Raw genomic sequence first — 21,462 nt, 5'->3', positions numbered from 1 at the left:
CACTTCATACAGGAGCACTCTAGTCAAGGAAGGGAAAATGAAATTGTGTATAAATATTTGTGTAATTTATTTACTTAATTTAATATAATAAATTTTATCAATTTATAAAAGCTGCTTTCATTTGTTACAAAGTTTATTTATTAATACAATTTCTCTAATACTATCTGAATCAAAAGCAGTAATTTCGTCGGTTTGCTGCACTGATAAAAGGGCTATAGTTTTTTGGCAGTTTCTAGATACGATGAAGCTACGCACATCTATTGTTTTACTGAGTGGATAGGAATATAAAATCATTAGTTTAAAATTTAATATTTTTATATTTCATATTTCTATATTTCATAGCCTCAGTGCCTATGAAGATATACAGTTTTCGGAATTTTTCCTTGTGCCTACCTACATGCCAAATTTATAAATAACGGGTACGGAAGTACCCTATGGGTTTTATTGACAGACACGACACACTGACAGACGGACAGACAGACAGACTATAAGGGTTTCTTTTTCCTTTGAGGTACGGAACCCTAAAAAGTACCCTAGATAATTTGTCAGTGGTATGTACTTTACAGCTTCTCTTCATCGTTAAGGGTTTTCAAGTGTCTTAGTGCTCTGAGATCGATCAGTGTGTCGGAAGAACTCTTGGTTGTGGGCACGAAGGAAATGGCACGGCGTGCCCTTTCGCCGTTGCGGAGGTTTGGATTCATATCCTGCAATAGATAAGATTCTTATTGAATTTGCTTACTTGTCTTCACTTGCTTCGATTTGTTGACCTGCAAGATATTACTCAAGTAACCCTAATCAACCCCATCAGTAACTAAATCTACACTAATGACGTTTAAACTTACAAACAGGTAAATAACCTGTTTGTAATTTGTTGTTTGTCTCCCATGTGAGAATGAGTTCTTACTTGAATTACGACTCTCTCACTCTCTCACTCTGATAACTCCCAAACAAGTTCTTCATTGATAGATTAACCAATTAGCTGATAAAGCAATGTCCTTTCTTAATTAAACAACTATTTATTTATGTTAGGTAGCTTTGAATATTATTTATTCAAATTTTTAGAAGCGAAGTTTTGCACCTCCTTACCTACTTCGTTATGTTACCAACTTTTTTAAGTTGAACTGAAGTTAGCAGGAGGCAAAAGCACTTAGACTTACTCTAAGCTGTACGTGAAGAGCATGCGCATTGTGCTCTGTCTTTGAGATCTTCTCCTGCGCTGCACGTAACTCTGCGTCTAGTCTCTGCTTCTCTTCTTCTAGCTCCTTCAGTCTTCTTTCAGCTTCTGTAAAGACAAATAATAATAATTAATGATTGTATAGCAGGTGCACTGTTAAAATCAAACGAATCACAGGGAGCATGTATATGCAAGTAGTACAAGTCCTCCAAGAATCAACAAATTTATGTGCAGCCATCTATCGGTTGGAAACGAAGATTTTTGTAAGAGTCCTGTAATCCACATTATTTTATTTTGATTTTAAAACCAAATAACTATAATAAGGAAGAATCAAATTTTTATTAACCTCTAAACTGCGCTTCTTTTTCAGCTTGGAGCATCTCGAATTGTTTCCGTTTCAGTCTTTCTTCTTCTAACATCTTGTTCTGTTCTTCTTGCAGTCTTTCTAACTCTTCCCGCCTTTCCCATTCTTCTGCCAATACTCTGGAAATACAAATAAATAAAATTAATTTAAAATTTTCTTTATTTCCCGAACTATTTGTAGGCACCATTATATAGACTTCTGAAAGTTCTTTTGAGTCATCAAGAATCAAGACTATGGATATGAAAATAACTGCTGGTTCGCTGCTCTACTGTTCCGATTTCTCACTGATATTTTCTAAAAAGGGACGATCAGAAAGTAATTCTTTGGATGGGTGATTATTATTTAAAAAAAAACTTTTTCATAACCTATTTATTTTCTACGCAATAAGTATTTATTACTATGTAAGTGCCTGGTTGTACAATTTTAGACTTCATAGATGTGAATAATAAAATTTTACTGCATTAACCTTATTCAACTTAGTTACCTAGCTTGTAGTGCTCTGACAATTTCTTCGTCTCGTTTCGCTTGTGTCTCTTCTTGGAGCAATCGTTCTAATTCAGTTTGCGCTGTTTTTAGCTCTTCTAATTTCTTGTTGTCCTGTTGTGCTAGTTCCGCTAATTCCTAAAAATGTACATAAAAATTATTAGGTATAAAGATGTTGTCTTTAACATTCAAAAAAAATCTTGAGCATTCAAGATTCTCGACCGTGATCATGACCCTAGGTACAAAAGAACTCAAAAGCATCTTCTCGAAAAAAAAATTTTCAAGATATGCTTTTGCTTAACTAGAGTCATAAGCAATGGCGAAGCTAGGACCTAGGTTAAAATGCGCTTGACTAATAGGTGTCTAGGTATAGTAAAAGTGGAGGGGAAAACTGACTGAAAGGAGATTCTAGATATATATCCTAGCAGTTAAGCAAGCGTAGTGTGGGACGCTCTCCAGCACGATGGACCGACGATAAAAAGCGGCTGGCGGGAAGTGGCTGGATGAGGAAAGCTGAGGACCAGGTGTGGTGGTGCTCTTTAGGGAAGGACACACAGGCTGATGATGATGATGATGATGATCCTAGCAGTTCGAATTAGAGATGAGGAAGAAAATTTCTTCAAAAGGGATGTACCTACCTGAGCTTGCGCTTCAGCCGCGAGCCTGGCCCGTACTTCATGTTGCAGCCTCGCTCGCGCGTCCCTAACTTCTTGCTCCCGCCTCGCTCCCGCGCCTCGTCTGCCGGCTCGCGCTCTCCTTTGGTAACCTTCTGCACCCCCCGATACGGCTGCTGCTTGACGTAGTGCTGATAGCCATTGGAGGCGACTCCTGATGGAAAGAAGTCATCCTTCAATACAGTACTTTTAGTATAGACTAAGTTCTAGCTTAAGCTCCGTGACGATAGTAACCATGGAGACATTCTGAAAGCGTTAGTCTGTACGGAGAGACTGAATAATTTTGTGAGATGCCAATGGCCCATTTTACTGTCACACGAATCAGTCTCAACTTTGGATGAATTAACCACATCATCCAAGATCTCAACACACTGACTTTTCTATAGATACAATTTCAGTTTTCTTTTTATTTGCATGTCTTGATTGTATTTATCGGTCAGTAAAATCACACTTTTTACCTAACTTGATCTGTCTTGGTATATTTCTGTTTCTAGGGTTCCGTAATTTATTTGTGATCGTCCATTATTCACACCATATTTTGCTTGAATGTCAACGAGACTGAATCACTCCATCAGTTCTCAATACTATTTCTATTTTATTCATTCATAAATAAGTACTTAGGTATAAAATCAAAAGCAAAAGTCCCAATCAAAGTATAAAAATATCAGTTTTGTACTTACTTGTGGTCTTGAGTCCCAAACTCGAAAGTTCTTTCAGGGGTGATAACTTGAAACCGCTGTATTTTTCCCTCGCCTGGTGCTGCTTCGACAGAACAGTATTCGTCTATGGTAATTCTTCCACACTGCTCCTTTTGTGAGGAGCTCTTGTAATAAGTTAGGGCGCATGGTTGGAGAACACACCAATACTCTCGCATGGTTGGCAGAAGATAGCCGCGCTTGAAGAGATATCCCTGAAAGAAGACAAAATCAAATGAAATACATATCTACAAATCTATATTTCAACTTGGACAACTTGTGTCACTTGTAAATACTTGTAATATGGCAGAACTCTACAAAACTCTTTGAGACATCACCATCTAATTTGACTGAGTCTATCACATCACATCTATCAAGCTATCACAGCTAGATCATTGGTAGTTTTGGCTGTCAATAATAAGCAATATCAGTGGATGTGGTGAGACCTTTTGATTCCTCTGACAAATTTTGGCATGCTTCAGAGTATTCCTGGTCTTGCCTTCATTTGATTGATTGCTATTTGACAATGCTTTTTAGTGGATCAAAAGAGAGAATTGGAGTTTCCTATTGAGGGAATAAACTGGCATACCTTTTTGATAATATCCTCAATGAAAACATCGTATAACTCATCCACGGCTTCTATTAAGGCTTCAGTGTGTAACTGCTGGTCACCGCAGTACTTAGCCTCGAGGACTGCAAGAAATGCTGCCCACTTGAAGTGTCCGATGGAGGAGCCCAACGCTTCCCAGTCAGCGGCGTCCCAACGGAGACCCAGGCAGAGGACCAGTTGCTCTGCGACTAAACCTGCCTCTGATGGCTGGAGCACGACCTGGAATAAGTTCGTAAGCCAGTTTAAACCAACCAACTGCCCTTTTTTTCTTTCTTTTTCGTGAGGATATCGGTCATGGATACCATCAGCCACAGGAGAGCACAATAGTTATGTCGAACTCCTACCGACTAAAAACCTCACAAAGATGGAACTTTGTGAGGTTTTTAGTTCCACCGCTGACGACGAAGCACAAAGGATCGATAACGCCTTGTTACCCCGCCTGCGGATGTCCGCCGCAGCAGACCACTAGGACACTACGTGCCCTCAAACACACATGCCGGAACCACTACCCTGCACTAACTTCGCTCGGCTATAATTTCTGTAAATCCTTTAAGGCTCTACGTATGTTATACAGATAGTTTATTTGCAATATCTAGGTTTGTAGACCCAGAGGCCTTATTTTGAGGCAATGGAAGTAGGGCATAAAATGTTCAATTTAGAATATCTTTAGGTACTTAAATAGTTCTGAAATAAATTATAACAGGACATTGACCGTTTAGACTGATACGTCTTGTTCTTGTGTATTCGCATCTGGTTAACATGTGGGGTATGGAAAAAATATTGCGTCAAAAACTTCTTTGTTTTGTTAAATGTATTTGCTATAAATATATATAATATAATGTGAATGATATTGATAGCCAACGGTTGACTATCCATTAAGTTAGTAGGTAATTTTTTTAAATTCGATGGCTCATAACAGATAGATTTAATGGTATTGTGCAGTACCACGGCCAAAGCCTCCTACCAGACCAACTTACCGCATGTATTTTATTTTATTCAGATACAAGTCAGCCCTTGGCTGCAATCTCACCTGGTGGTAAGTGATGATGCAGTCTGAGATGTCCTCAATGTATTTATGATGGAGATTTTCTTACCATGTAATGGTTAGTGTCGTCTGCATCTTGCACCAGGTCAGCAAGAAGACAGAATATCCGAAACAACTTGAACACAGAGTCATCGCTGAAGACCGGCTTGTCTCTCAGTAGCAGATTCTTTTTACACACAAACCAGCAGACCTGGAACATTTTATGACATCATCATCATGATCAACCTATCACCGGCACACTACTGAGCACAGATCTGCTCTCAGAATGTGAAGGGGTAAGTCTATAGTCCGCCACGTTGGCCAAGTGCAGATAGGCAGACTTCACACACATTTTCTTTAGGGGAGGCCTATGTCCAACAGTGGACGTCCGAAGGATGATGATGTTAATCATGACACACCTTTGAGAACATTATGGGGAACTCGCAGATATGCAGGTTTCTTCACGATGTTTCCCTTCACCATTAAAGCAAGTGATATTTAATTGCGTCACCACTATCACGAATAGAGGATGCTACTTCAATTGAAGTCAGAAAAGTGCTACTGTATCTGGCGGCCACATGTGACCAGACAGAAGCACTTTTTACAGAAGAAGCAGGTTTTGACGAGGAAATATGAAGTGAAGGCGATCACTATGGATCGGAGACGGGCGAAGTGATACAGGGTATACAAGGACCTACATAGCCCCAAAGCATCAGAAGAATCACGAACTTATGACATAATATGTCAAAATTGCCTAAAGCCTCAATAGCTCAACGGTTATAAGAGTGGACTGAATTCCGAAAGGTCGGCGGTTCAAACCTCAGCCGTTGCACTGTTGTCGTACCCACTCCTAGCACAAGCTTTCCGCTTAGTTGGAGGGGAAAGGGGAATGTTAGTCATGATAATTCTTTAAAAAAAAATTGAGTAAGAAAAAAATGGCATCAAAAACAGAAATTCCAAAAAATTACATAGCGGATTTTGCATGCGCAGTGACGATAGGTAGATTAGGTAGGTACCTCACTGATCTTCTTCTCGTACTCCCTCGCGACCGGGAGGTTGAGGGTCTTGGGGAGCGCGCTGAACACCTCGTGCTGCAGGTAGTAGCGGAACTCGTCGAAGGTCAGCTCCTGGGACGAGCGGTAGTGGTCCAGGCCCTTCTCCACGCCGTACAAGTCCAGCAGAGTGCCTATATTGGCAGTCAACACCTGGAAATGAAACATTAATTACTTCGTACTACTTACCTAATAATACCTAAGTAGGCATACAAATACATGTGCCATAATATTTTTGGATGACGTGACAGCAGCACTGAATTAACAGGGCTCTCTCCGTCACTCGTTTCATACAATCGTAGTTCCAATTTCATTTGAATATTAAGCAACCAAAGTCCATGAAAGTCCTGCAAAATTTCATGGACTTTGGTTGCTTAATATTCAAAATAAATTGGAACTACGATTGCATGAAACGACTGACGGAGAGAGCCTTCTTAATATGTAGGTGATGAAAATCAAATAATTCCCACGGTATTTAAAAAAAAATCCAAACTAACGCGAACGAAGTCGCATAATTATTATCTTAATAGGTATTGAATAATAATAATTAATAGGTTACCTACCTTGGATATCCACTCGTGTGCCTACCTAGGCTATATTTTATTTCCAAGTACCTACCCGTGCGAAGCCGGGACGGGTCGTTAGTACTATTACTATAGGTACCTACTTAGAGCGCAATTTACACATCTAGTCAACAAAATTATGTAGTGGGGCGCGTCATTTCAAAATAGACAAGCTCTACCTAAGTATATGAAAAGACTAGCTAAAAAAACTAGAGATTATTTGCATACCATAATGATTATATTATAGTACCGTATAACTGTACCCCTAATGAGACGTTGTTCGAGAGTATGAGTCAGTTAGTTTTCTTAACAGGATACGGGCGATGATATGTATCAAAGCGCCACAATACATGACAGCAAACAAAAGGACTACAAGCCATTTAAGCTAATGAGTCGTAAGCTAACAACGCCGGTTGACAGCTTAAATACTACCGTCCACTGAAAACTATACTCAAGATATAATTTATTTACGTATCTTGTTACATTACATGTAGATACGGGTGACGTATCAAAGCGCCACAGTACATGACAGCAAACAAAAGGACTACAATACAAGCCATTTAACAGGGCTCTCTCCGTCACTCGCTTCATACAATCATAGTTCCAATTTCATTTGAATATTAAGCAACCAAAGTTCATGAAATTTGCAGACATATTCTAGAAACTAATATCTGTGTCTGTGGTCTTTTAGATTTTTCTAAAAATATGTAGTTTTAAAATTACAGGGGCTCAAAGATTTGTATGTAAATTTTTAAGACCGCGTAACTTTGAAACCGAATATTTTAACAGAAATCTAGAAAACCACAGATATAGATATTAGTTTCTAAAATATGTCTGCAAAATTTCATGGACTTTGGTTGCTTAATATTCAAATGAAATTGGAACTACGTTTGTATGAAGCGAGTGACGGAGAGACCCCTCTTAAGCTAATGAGTCGTAAGCTAACAATGCCAGTTGACAGCTTAATACTATCGTACAGAGAGAGAGCGCTATACTACCTCTTATCACACCTTGCTCTCGATTATATTCCTTAATAAAAACAAGCGCATCATAAAAGTCTTGTACCTATAAGAACCTACCTATCATGTTGTACAGACTCGTCAGCTCACCTTTAAGTACAGTATTAGAAAAATAATTATCCTATTAATATTATAAATGCAAATGTATGTTCTGTCTGTTTGTGCGCTAACTTTTCACGGCCCATCCGTTTATCTGAATTTGATGGGTACAGGAAAAATAGCGTGCTCCCCGGGGACAGACATAGGATACTTTTATGCCGGAAAATCAAAGAGTGCCAAATTCTAAATTTCCCCTTCCTGAAATCGAACCCGGGATAGGACCCAGCGATCACCACTGCACCAGAGAGGTCGAAAAGCTTTCTAGGTCCAAGTGTTTGGGCTGGGCGTTGATGATCTATTTTTTTTTTGCCCCAACAACTTCCATACAATTATGACTATAAAATATAGAAATTGACTGCAGTATGGTTGCCCATTAATAGCTCGTTACACAGGCTGCGTAAGTGTAGACGTAGCGCGTACCATTGCGTTGTAAATTGTAATGTGTGGAACTGTATGAAACATGGCACACCGCTTGCGTAACCCGGTGTGTTAGGGGTTTACGCGCGTTACTACGCACGTGTAACGTGTACGCAATTGGTGTGGATCGGCCTTACAGATGCACAGTTTATTAAAGGAAATAAACCTATCATGCACTTACTTAAAGTACTTTTTTTAAAATAAAACAGTGAAAGATTTCTAGTCAAGAATCACGACACTAATGTGTTTCTAGCCTCCCACGAGAAAAAAATCACAAATGGTAAAAATAAATATTAATATCTTAACTTTCAAGGCATTCATGATTCGACCTCTCAATATGACGCAGGCTAACGGATATTTATAGGGCGCTAAGAGAATAATGTGGATTGTGAGTAGTTTTGTTTCGCCATGATTCATGACTCACTCGATGATAACTTAGTAGGTACAGTAAACTGCGATGCACTTGCATTTAGATAATAAAGCACTGTTCGATATCGTAGAAAACGAGTACATAGGTACCTACCACGATTAATTTTATGTTTTTAACCGACTTCAAAAAAGGAGGAGGTTCTCAATTCGTCGGAATCTTTTTTTTTTTAATGTATGTTCCCCGATTACTCAAAGACCCCTGGACCGATTTGGAAAATATTTTTTTGCTTGAAAGGGTATACTGTGCAGGTGGTCCCATATAAATTTGGTGAAGATCTGATGAATATCTTCGGTGATGGAGAACAGAACTCCTCAATGGATAAGAGAAAATTGTTCGCGATCAGTGTAATAGCTTAGTAAACAGTAGGGTTTTACCTGGGCATACTATATTATAGTACAGTGGGGCCACTAAAAATTGTGAAAAAAAAAAAATCAACTCCAAGTTTTTGAAGTCGGTTTTATTTTTCTTTTGAAATTTTTTTTAACTGCCGATATTTCGACTCAGTTGCACGAGTCAAGGTCAAACGGGACTGTAGTGCTGCGAGAGATGAACGGCGAACCCACTGCAGTACTGACGTGACCACGACTCATGGAACTGAGTCGAAATATCGGCGCACGCGCACTTCTCTCATTAAAGAGTTATGCTCATTTCAAGCAATGATCACTTGCCTTAACGGTGAAGGAAACCTGGTGAGGAAACCTGCATGCCTGAGAGTTCCCCATAATATTTTCAAATGTGTGTGAAGTCTGTCAAGCCGCACTTGGCCAGCGTGTGGACTGTGACCAAGCACTTCTCATTCTGAGAGGAGACCCGTGCTCAGTAGTGACCCAACGATAGGTATATGTCATGGCCTAACGCTGGCCAAGTGCGGATTGGCAGACTTCACACTCCTTTGAGAAGTAATAGAGAACTCTATAAGGAGATTTTCGCGCGACGTTTTCCTTCACCGTTAAGAGGGCTCTCTCCGTCACTCGTTTCATACAATATCGTAGTTCCAATTTCATTTGAATATTAAGCAACCAAAGTCCATGAAATTTTGCAGACATATTCTAGAAACTAATATCCATGTCTGTGATTTTCCAGATTTCTGTTAAAATATTCGGTTTCAAAATTACGCGGTCTTAAAAAATTTCATACAAATCTTTGAGCCCCTGTAATTTTAAAACTACATATTTTTAGAAAAATCTAAAACACCACAGACACAGATATTAGTTTCTAGAATATGTCTGCAAAATTTCATGGACTTTGGTTGCTTAATATTCAAATGAAATCGGAACTACGATTGTATGAAACGAGTGGAAACGAGTGACGGAGAGAGCCCTGTTAAATCAAGTGATAACCTGTTTAATTGTTTAAGAGGGCTCTCTCCGTCACTCGTTTCCACTCGTTTCATACAATCGTAGTTCCAATTTCATTCGAATATTAAGCAACCACAGTCCATGAAATTTTGCAGATATATTCTAGAAACTAATATCCATGTCTGTGGTTTTCCAGATTTCTGTTAAAATATTCGGTTTCAAAGTTACGCGGTCTTAAAATTTTCATACAAATCTTGGAGCCCCTGTAATTTTAAAACTACATATTTTTAGAAAAATCTAAAACACCACAGACACAGATATTAGTTTCTAGAATATGTCTGCAAAATTTCATGGACTTTGGTTGCTTAATATTCAAATGAAATTGGAACTACGATTGTATGAAACGAGTGGAAACGAGTGACGGAGAGAGCCCTGTTAAAACGTAATAACTCCAAAAAGTTAAGAGGTGCCCGGGATCGAATCCCGGACCTTGTGAATCCATACTAAGTATTAATATCATAAATGCGAAAGTGTGTTTGTCTGTCTGTCTGTTTGACTGCTTTCATTTTCAACGTTTTCACGGCCCAACCGCTGAACCGATTTTCATGAAATTTGGTACAGACTTGGGATACACCCCAGGGAAGGACATAGGCTACTTTTTATCCCGGATAATCAAAGAGTTCCTACGGGTTTCCAAAAACCGAACGCCACGCGGGCGAAGCCGCGGGCATCCTCTAGTAGGCTATAAAGGCTATCACCGCCTAACATAATACAGCCACAGCTCTGCAGATGATTAGGTATGTGACACACGTCATGCGATCGTGTTCTTACGTCAAAGCGGTTCTACGGTCTACCGTTCGAGTATGAAGACAGAATATTTTATCCTAATAAGTTTCTAAGTTCTTATTAGCACAGGATGATGTGGACTTATTATATTATTATGTTTGATTAAACCACAAAATTCAAAATCCTATGTAATCTACTAATATAAATTATACTAATATTATAAATGCGAAAGTGTGTCTGTCTGTCCGTCTGTCTGTCTGCTACGTTTTCACGGCCCAACCGCTGAACCGATTTGAATGAAATTTGGTACAGAGATGGGATACATCCCGGGGAAGGACATAGGCTACTTTTTATCCCGGAAAATCAAAGAGTTCCCACGGGATTTTAAAAAACCGAAATCCACGCGGGCGAAGTCGCGGGCATCCTCTAGTATTATAATAAATGCGAAATAGTATTTTTTGTTGCTTTATCCTATGTCCAGCTGTGGACGTCTAGTGAATGCTATGATGATGATGGTGCTCATGCTATTTCGCTCTAGTAACGTAATAGGAAGTTTTCCGATGTGTGGTAGATGAAAATGTAGGTATTATTGTTTGTATATTAGGAACCTAGGTGGGGCTAGGTGCGGCTAAAAGGAGGCTTGTTTACTGTTGCCTCTAAAACCTCCGAGTTCATTAGACTTATGGGTAATTTTCTTGCCTTGCCTTTTCTAGAAATTAGCACAGCGCATTTAGGTAACATTTTATAGGTCGGGAAATTCGGAAGATAATAACTTAGATTCCGGACACGGGCTTCTATCTAGGTATTCGGAGCTATTTCCTTCCTTCCTTCCTTCCTTAAAACATGTCGACGAAGTTGCCGCTAGTCTTACCGCTAGTATAAACAGTTATATATGTTTCTTAAAAAGGCTTTTAAGTTTCAGCATTTTTGGTGTCAGAAAGAAAAATCTAGAAAAAAGTATTCTCGGAAAATTCAAGGCAAAGTGTGAACTTAAAACATTCTGATTGTTTTTCAAGTACAGCACCGGATGCCAACTTATTTAATGGCTGTTTAAATGTAAACGGTTGAAAATAATTTACATACAGGCGTCAAGATTATGCGGAAAACGTGTCTAGGTAGTAGGTGCCTATCCTATACCTACCAATACGCGGCCTATCCATACTAATATTATAAATGTGAAAGTGTGTCTGACTGTCTGTCGGTCTGTCTGTCTGTCTGCTACGTTTTCACGGCCCAACAGCTGAACCGATTTTAATGAAATTTGGTACAGACTTGGGATACATCCCGGGGAAGGATATAGGCTACTTTTTATCCCGGAAAATCAAAAAGTTCCTACGGGATTAAAAAAAATCGAAATCCACGCGGGCGAAGCCGCGGGCATCCCCTAGTGCTTAGTAAGATAGTCTTTTCCAGGTGCTGCCTTCTATGGACATAATACCTACTACATAACAGTTTGCTGTATCTAGTTACACTTCGTGCTTTATAAGGAAAATGCGGATTTCAAATTTGGGTTAACATAATATTTTGTAAATATTTTAATGAATAAAATAAAAACAAATCTAAAATTTACGTACAATAAACTCAGAAAAACCGATTGCGTTGAAATGTGATAATTCCGGTGCTAAAGAGGCTATTTGAGAAGCTTTTGAAGTTCTTACAATGCCTCCTTGATGCCTGAGTATAATTATTCGGCTCAATTAACGAGTTACGAGTATTTGGGCCAGTTGCCAGTAGGTCTAGTCATTATGTACAAAAAACCGGATGTCGAAAAAATTCAATTAGCGTACTGGGCGTGAGTATTATGGCGTGAAGTCATTGAGTCAGAACCATTATCACTTTTGGTTTTATGTCTTTTAAATGCATATTACATGTATATGTATTATTAAAGCTATTGTAAGTGAAATTGAGTTTTTTTAATAATTTTTTGAGAGACTGTTTAGGGTTGGCGATGCAGAGTAATAATTGATAGCATGAAAGTTGTGATTACTCTATTAGGCAGGTCTATATTAATTACATCTAAGCTACCAACGACGTTGCTGCGCATGCAAATTCCGCTATGTGAAAAATCACAACAGGAGACTATTAAATTTTTGAAAGGATTTGCTTTACTTTTATGTCAAAATCACATAGCTAGAGATCTCTTGAACTAGCACAGATGCTAAAGAACGGATTTTTGCAGCACACGCGCCTGTTAAAACTGAACAAAATGGCATCAAAACGAAAATCCTGAAAAATCACATAACTATACCTAGCGGATTTTGAATGCGAAGTAATGTAATAGAGATCGTTAAAACAAAGAGAGCGGAGCCGCGTGTAAAAGCTACCTAGTAGTAAACGTCAACACCACAGACTCGATCGTTTGGGAGGTTTGGGCCAAAGTTAGTAACTGGACAGTGACGTCATCAGCCGTCTTCCTTGACCTACTGACCTATGAAATATTGTCACAGGTCGGTCAATAAGTACTGAGAGTATCTCTTTTATGCTAAAAGCCTAAAGTCTTCGAACAGTGCGTGTTGTCAATGATAAATGATAACATTTATGGATCCGAGACATGGTCACATACTTACTATCAAGGGTCTTATGAGACAGCTTAGACTCACTCAGCGGGTGATGGAGAGAGCTGTGCTTGGAGTTCCTTAACGTGATCAAATCAGAAATGAGGAGAGCCGTAGGAGAATCAGCTCTATAGCGGGTTGTGAAGTTAAAGTAGCAATGGGCAGGGCGCATAGCTTGAAAACCTATTGGTGTTGGGGTCCCAAGGTGCCAAGACCATGGCGTGTGCTACCCAGCACCTATCGAATCATGATTGTTTTATTAGGTAGGCTGAAATGTGAATTGCCTCATAATATGACTACATAAGCCTACTTAACTAGAATAGAAAAGATAAGAAATGATTGGTTGACAAATTAGCTATCCATATTATGTGCGTAGATTAAACATTTCGATAATGGGTTTTTAATCATGTTGTAATAGTAATTTAATCTTGTTGATATTATTGATGACAACTTTTCTGCTGCGTAGGTAGGTAAGTCTGAAAAGGTTTAAGAGTTGGTATTCGAACCCTCCCTTCCCTTCCTTCCATCCCTTTGGTAGGGATTCAAATACGATCTATCTACGAACAATATTATATAAGCGAGCATCATTAGACGGTAATGACCGGGGATTTATATCTATAGGGCGGAACACCCTCTAACAACGAAATAAACCCAATTTTAGTGGCAAAGAGGTTCAATATAAAAGTATCAATGCACGGCATAAAACTGCACATTATCTGCGTCGTGTCGTCCGCCAGTCGGGCGCCTAAGAAGGTCACAGCAAGGCGGAAACACCCCTCACCTACTGGAGATTTTAGGAAGTTTTTGTTCAGTGACTTTAGAGTAAAGGTCGTGACTTTTCGGCGATTTTTACAAAGTATTTAAAACTAGATGATGCCCGCGACTTCGCGTGGATTTTGGTTTTTTATTGAGTTCCGTACGCGAAGGGTGCCAACGGGACCCTGTGACCAGTGGCGTAACTATATCATCTAGGGCCCGTGGCAAATTCTTTTAATGGGGCCCTATCAGTAAAAATCGACACGTTGTACTCAGTTTAATTTTAATAAACTTCGAGAGTTTCAGCATACCCACTCAATTACACATTGTACCTACATATCCCACTAATGGCCATAGGCAAGGCCGTAGCCAGGACAGCCGTTCAGGGGGCACGGCAGTGCCCCCGCCAAGACGAGCCAAACGGCGGCCGGGGCGCTACGTACCTTTTTCTCGAAGTGTTTCGCCGTATTTTCGACCCGTCATAACTTCGGTCTGGATGACGCTAGAAAGCTGAAATTTTCAGTATAAGGTGTCCTCACCAAATTTACCAAATATACCAAGTATCAAATATCTAGCTTTTATGGTTACAGATTTATTGATACCTAAAATACGCCGATTTCGTCCCTCACTGATGATCATCAAAACCTCTACTCAAAACCTCTAAGGCACTTCCCGAAGTCCTAGAAGACTGAATTTTGGTATGTAGACTAGAAATTGACTACAAACTACAGGAAAATTAAGAAATTGGAAATGCCCCCCCTCTACGCCTCTTAAGGGTGAAGCAAATCTGTAAATTCTGTCGCTAGAATGCTGATATTTTCAGGATAAGATGTCCTTGGCAGATTTATTAAACGCATTGAGTATCAATTGTCTAGCTTTTATAGTTTCAGATTTATTGACAGTCAAAACTTCTAGTCTGTAATTCTAGGGTACTTCCCGAAGTCCTAGAAGACTGAAATTTGGTGTGTACACTATAAATTGCATACAAACTACAGGAAAATTAAGAAATTCAAAATTTTCCCCCTCCACTCCCACGTATGGGGGAAGCAAATTATTTATAAAGTCTATCGCTAAGAATGCTGATATTTTCAGGATAATATGTCCTTGACAGACTTATCAAACTTACCAAGTATCAATTGTCTACCTGTTATGGTTTCAGATTTATTGCCATTCAAAACCCCTTTAGTCAAAAGTTCTAAAGTACTTCCCTAAGTCCTAGAAGACTGAAATTTGTTATGTAGGCTAGGGATTTCATTCAAACAACAGGAAAATAAACTTTTCCCAGTCTGTACATTTAAAAAATGTGTTTCCTGAAGTCCTAAAAGACTAAAATTTGATATATCTGCTTTAAAATTGAGTTGCAAGATTCCACTCAAACAAACATAGTTACATACATTGCAAGTGGAATAAAAGCTTTTAAAAAAAGAGGTAACGATAGAGAGCGGGCCATGAAAATGATGTAGGTACCTACAAAAAATAGATCCAAAAAAAAAAATCTAGGGCACCTGCCAAAAAGAAATGAAATCCCACCAAAAACATTTCATGTAAAATATTGCCAAGACTCACAAGTTCATAATGCTTTCACTGTTAAAAAGTTATGAGATCTCTAGTAGAGCCAAGCCCCTAGCTGAGCTTAGAATTTCGCTGCCCATGGGACCTATCCCAAGTCCAAAGTATATAGCTCTTAAATGCTCTTAAGTATATCACATTTATAACAATAAAGAACAAATAACTCTACTTACAAGCTCTGATTCTACAAACCCTAAATCTTGGTTAAAAAAGTACGGCTTGGCCGTTTAATGTTCGTAAAACTATTACATGACATAACATATTATATTAAGGTCATAAGGAATAGTTTGTTCGACAATTACTAATTTGTATTATACTTCATGATTGTCGCACAAGCTATTACGGGCTTAAATATCATATCAGATAAAAGTACCACGAACATTAAACGGCCAAGCCGTCCTTTTTTAACCAAGATTTAGGGTTTGTAGAATCAGAGCTTGTAAGTAGAGTTATTTGTTCTTTATTGTTATAAATGTGATATACTTAAGAGCATTTAAGAGCTATATACTTTGGACTTGGGATAGGTCCCATGGGCAGCGAAATTCTAAGCTCAGCTAGGGGCTTGGCTCTACTAGAGATCTCATAACTTTTTAACAGTGAAAGCATTATGAACTTGTGAGTCTTGGCAATATTTTACATGAAATGTTTTTGGTGGGATTCAATTTGACAGCAAGATAGAAAACAACAAGATATAGGAGCGCGAGCGCAATTTATTTTGTTTAATACAGATAACAAGTGTAAATTAAAAATTTATAACACCCCCGACGATCCAAAGTATTTGAATTTTCCAAAACATCATTTTCAAATAAATAATTATGTATTTAGGCAACGTCCATCTTGACAGCTTGACATTTGTCTATTGACATAATATTATGAACCTAACGGTTATCTAACCTTCTTTATCACAAGAAAACTAGAAAAGAGCTGATAACTCTTAAACGGCTAAACCAATTTTTTTAGATTATAGCTAAGAACACTCTCGATCAAGCCACCTTTCAAACAAAAAAAATTAAATTAAAATCGGTTCATTCGTTTAGGCGCTACGATGCCACAGACAGATACACAGATACACAGATACACAGATACACAGACACACAGATACACAGATACACAGATACACACGTCAAACTTATAACACCCCTCTTTTTGGGTCGGGGGTTAAAAAAGCGAGAGATGAACGAGCTCAGCCATAAAAAATGTTATGTTTTAAAGCACCTCACTCAACTTTTCTAATGAAAAATAAAGAGTTTCTAGGGATATTTATTAATGTTAACCCATGCGGATGAAGTTCCGGGTAAGTACTACAATAACAACTAATACAACAAAAGCGCGAGCGAAGCGAGAGCGAAATTTTTATTAATTGTATTTACAAAAATCTATATTAATACTAGCTGACGCCCGCGACTTCGTCCGCGTGGATTAAGGTTTTTCGAAATCCCGTGGGAACTCTTTGGTTTTCCGGGATAAAAAGTAGCCTATGTGCTAATCCAGGATATTATCTATCTCCATTCCGAATTTCAGCCAAATCCGTCCAGTAGTTTTTGCGTGAAGGAGTAACAAACATACACACACACACACACACACACACACACACACACACACACATACACACACACACACATACAAACTTTCGCCTTTATAATATTAGTGTGATTAGCGACCTTTTCAGGGCTTATCTTCTTGGGCAAAATTTGGTACTATTCAGTGGTAGCTTGCATTGTAATTGGTATAGGTATTTTATCCCAAAAAATCAGAATTTCCACGGGGTTTGAACGAAGGTCCGGTAATCTAATACAATAAAAAAGCGCGAGCGAAGCGAGCGCAAAATTTTTGATAGATTGTAAATTCGAGAACTAGTTATCATGCATTTTGAAAACAATTTCTCTTTGTCTGGGATTTCGGGGCCTCTTGGGCCGGGGCCCTCTTGGGTCGGGGGCCCGTGGCAATTTGCCAGCCCTGCCACCCTATTGTTACGCCACTGCCTGTGACTAAAGCCTCCGCTGTTCGTCGGTCTGTCTGTCAGCGGGCTGTATCTCGTGAACCGTATAGGTAGAGAGTTGAAATTTTCACAGAATGTCAATTTTTTTCTATTGTCGCTATAAAAACAAATACAATAATAATAATAATAATAAATTTTTATTTTAAATCCATTTTAAAAATAATACTATTAAATGATAACAACAAAATGCTTATTACATAACCACCTGATTTTAAAGATTACTATTTTCGACGTATGGACAAAAACTTTGATAAATGTAAAAAATATTTAGTTAGGTACTGATAATAATAATACAATTACCTAGTAATCCTATGGCAATCGCAAGATTATTTAGGTCCTTGAAATGATAATAGGTAATTAAATGAATAATGTGAAACTGTAGGCCTCGAAAAAAAAAAAAAAAAAAAAAAAAAAAAAAAAAAAAAAAAAAAAAAAAAAAGTGTGAATAATATAAAGTAAAATAAAGTAAAATAAAGATTTTTTGTGAGTGCTTTAGCACCCGTACTAGGAAAACCTGTGTTACGGGCACCGCAGCCTTCCCTCGGATCCATCGATTAGAACTTAACTATACAAATTTGGATTTTAAATTTTCAGAATGGCCGATATTATGAAAATCTGTCGTCTGAAAATGTCTAATTTTTTCTCTCTGCAGTTGTAAAAATTTTTGTATGAAAAAAAACTGCTTTAGGGCATACTTTTATTGTAAAGTGTATACCGGGAGAAGTGATCCCTAACACCCACTGCAACTGTCTGATCTCTATCCCACAGTTGGACATAGTTTTCTTGTAAGCATTTCCATGTTCTTTCAATGAATCCTAATACATCTATCCATACTAATTATTATAAATACGAAAGTGTGTCCGTCTGTCTGCTATCTTTTCGCAGCCTAACAGTTTGACCGATTTTGATGGTACAGAGTTAGTTTAAATCCCGGAGACGGATATAGGCCACTTTTTATCCCGAAAAATCAAAGAGTTCCTACGGGATTCTTAAAGGCCCATCCGTTTAATCAATTTATATGAAAGATACACACTACAGAAGCAGCTTGCGTCCCAAAAAATTGTCATAGGCCACTTTTCATCCCGGAAAAGCAAAGAGTTGCCATGGAATTTTTTAAAAACCTAAATCCACGCAGAGGATGTCGCGGGCATCATCTAATACACTTTAATATTGTCCTGATTGCTGAATAACCCAAATGCTCGTGTAGATTTACAAATGGCTAGAAAAAGCCCTGAGTCACTGTTTGAACAATGGCTGAAACATCAAACAATGGGTAACGCTGGTGTATGTACTAGATTGCGCTTTCTGGAATGACGCTTGACTTTGCATGTTTACATACCAAATATTTTCCGGTTACCTCAAGAATAACATAATACAAGTATTATGACTTATGAGTTAATATTATTTTGTTCTCAGCTTATGGTTAATCCCCAGAATAACAACAGTTTTAGGGTTCCATATCTCAAAGGAAAAAAAAACCACTTCGTTGTTCGTATCTGTCGGTCTGTCAAGACGCTTTTTCTCAGTAACGCGTGGAGGTTTCAAGTTGAAATAAATATCAAATCAAGAAAAAATCAAGCTTCTAAGTCACCACAACCATAAAATACATAATATTATGGCTAGTATTTATGTACATTAGTTATTATGTCATTATCAAATTCTATAGGTTAGGTACCTTTAATTAGCGTTGACCTAGAATCATGAAACTTGTCATGAACATGAAACAAGGTCTCACAGCACAAGTAAAGTGAAAAATCCGAAAATTGATAATAATTTGTAGTTACTCATAAGTTATAGGTACCTATCACATAAAAAAAATTGCGATTACAAACTTTTTCATTTGCAAATGAAAATAATAATAAGCAACAAAATAATTACTTACATGTACCTACCCTTTCAAGCTCCAAGGATACGGTGATAGCCTAGTCACTAGTGGTCAAGACTTTCGCCTTAACTGCTCAGGGGGTCTGGAGTTCAATCTTAGGCACACTAACAAATCTCTAACTTTTTGGAGTTTTGTGTCATAAGCAATCAAACATCACTGAGGAAACCTGCATGCCTGATTTTTTCACCTACTCTCAAAGGTATGCGAAGTCTCAAGTCTGGCAATCCGCATTCTTAGAGAAGATCCGTTTTCAGTAGTGGACCGGCGACGGGCTGAGTTGAGATGAGTGAGAAATATGAACTATTTACAAATGATTCTGCGAGCATATTATGTAAATGAACTAATGGTGATTAAATATCTTGTTTGTGAATGCGAATAAATATACAAAACTACAATCAAGCAATTTTATTTTAATAAATATAAATAATAAGAAAAAATGGTAGATAAGTACATTAAGTTTGAGAGGAAATAATTCTCTTTGACTAATTTGACTCTACCATAAGCTCTCCTACTAAAGAATATTGTGGTAACTTGGTAAAGTAATCCGTTAGTCATCAACGTAAATGTCAACCTACAATATTTTCGCGAGGCTATGTCATATATTTGCGACCATGAAGTAATATAGAAAGTACCTACCTTATATTATTTACTTAAAAGTTTATAACAAACCTTAAGTTTGGACTTGTGCACCACCTGATTATTTTGCAAGGAATCAAAGGCGTGCCAAATACAGTTCGTCACATTTTTCAATAAGGCTGTCATTTTAAAAGCCTTTGCCACTATTTTCAGTTCATATTAAAAAAAAAGTGTATTTTTAAGGCCACAACACACGTCAGTCACTCGCGCGTTCGATTTTCAAACTAGCTGACTGGCTGATATCAAAGGAAGTGGGTGAACTTGTGCAGCCGAACGCGAGATAAAGGCGTGTACAGTGTGTGTACGTCTTTTTGTTTTGTGATGTTTTTTTTCGTACGTGTCAATGATCTTTTTAGTCATTGTCTGTTATCATTGTGATAATAATGATTGAGTAACAGCCGACGCCTATCATAGAAGTCCCGAATTAAAATTCATTAATTAACACACGAAATTCAATAATTTATTTAAAAAAATTATAAATCATTTGATTGCATTTAATTAACTTAGATTTGTTTTTCTTAGACAAAACTTGTTTGCTAAGTAGAAATCGGTTCTGAAAATCGACAAAACACACCTGTTAGGCACCTACTTCCTACGTTTTAGGGTCCCGATGGGTGCCATATGAGACCCTATTACTAAGCCTCTGCTGTCCATCCGTCTGTCTGTCAGCGGGTTGTATCTCATAAACTGTACCGAGGTAATAGGTAGAGAGTCTGAATTTTCACATTTTGGTCGTGAACATAAATTAATTTTCTTCGCTTTTGTACAGTTTTCGGATTGTTTTGCTACAAGACATTATTACTCCCTACCTACCAAATCTTATGATTCTAGGTTAACGGAAAGTAGCCTAAGTATAGGTTTTGATTGCCCTTGTCTTGACAGATACGACAGACAGACAAACAGGCAACGAAGTGATCCTTTAGGGGTTCCTTTTTTCCTTTTGAGGTATGGAACTCTAAAAACAAAGTTAAAGGATTGTAAAAGACAGTCAATACTTGGCTCTCGTGACTCAATCGATGTATAAGGAGAAAACATCCGAGGACGCAATACTAGCAGCTAGGGTTACCATCCGATAATAAACTAAAGCAGGAAATTACCTTTATATTTTCTTTAAGCTGACATACACATAAAACAGCTCGAAGCAGTCATGACTCATGACTCATGGCCAGACCCGCACAGTATCTTGTCGTATTAGATCCTTAAAATTTAAGAACATCTTAAAAAAGGTGGTGTGGTTACCTATGTTTCCCTCTCTCGCTCATCCTTTCAATGATTGTGAAATAAGAAGTTTTTGTGAGAAAAATCCATTCAGAAATGTTTCTTGAACACGCACGAAACGCTTTACGACATTATTCCTTACCAGACGATGCCCGC

General features: G+C 38.1%; 1 protein-coding gene across 1 annotated transcript; it reads right to left on the bottom strand.

Moving 5' to 3' along the window:
- Window positions 1-52: 52 nt before the first annotated feature.
- Window positions 53-20,346, bottom strand: LOC123872278 (differentially expressed in FDCP 6-like). The gene is made up of 10 exons (XM_045916473.1): window positions 20,122-20,346; window positions 6,041-6,229; window positions 5,095-5,235; window positions 3,980-4,219; window positions 3,376-3,605; window positions 2,660-2,849; window positions 2,023-2,159; window positions 1,521-1,657; window positions 1,158-1,282; window positions 53-704 (listed from the first exon to the last, which is right to left on the bottom strand). Exons 1-10 carry the CDS (start codon window positions 20,212-20,214, stop codon window positions 561-563), a joined length of 1,626 nt encoding a protein of 541 aa, XP_045772429.1. The 5' UTR covers window positions 20,215-20,346; the 3' UTR covers window positions 53-560.
- Between the last annotated feature and the right edge of the window lie 1,116 nt (window positions 20,347-21,462).

The sequence above is a fragment of the Maniola jurtina genome, chromosome 15 (genome assembly GCF_905333055.1).
Source record: "Maniola jurtina chromosome 15, ilManJurt1.1, whole genome shotgun sequence".
In the NCBI taxonomy this organism is placed as follows: domain Eukaryota; kingdom Metazoa; phylum Arthropoda; class Insecta; order Lepidoptera; family Nymphalidae; genus Maniola; species Maniola jurtina.
The sequence above is the reverse complement of the archived record's forward strand: the minus strand, read 5'-3'. Positions and strand labels throughout refer to the sequence as shown.

Excerpts from the sequence above, each read along its gene's own strand:
- LOC123872278 (XM_045916473.1), bottom strand. The coding sequence starts at position 20,214 with ATGACAGCCTTATTGAAAAATGTGACGAACTGTATTTGGCACGCCTTT. Across the intron at positions 3,606-3,979 it reads TTGAGGATATTATCAAAAAG|GGATATCTCTTCAAGCGCGG; the intron begins GTATGCCAGTTT and ends GTCTTCTTTCAG. Across the intron at positions 1,658-2,022 it reads GTCAGAGCACTACAAGCTAG|AGTATTGGCAGAAGAATGGG; the intron begins GTAACTAAGTTG and ends TTGTATTTCCAG.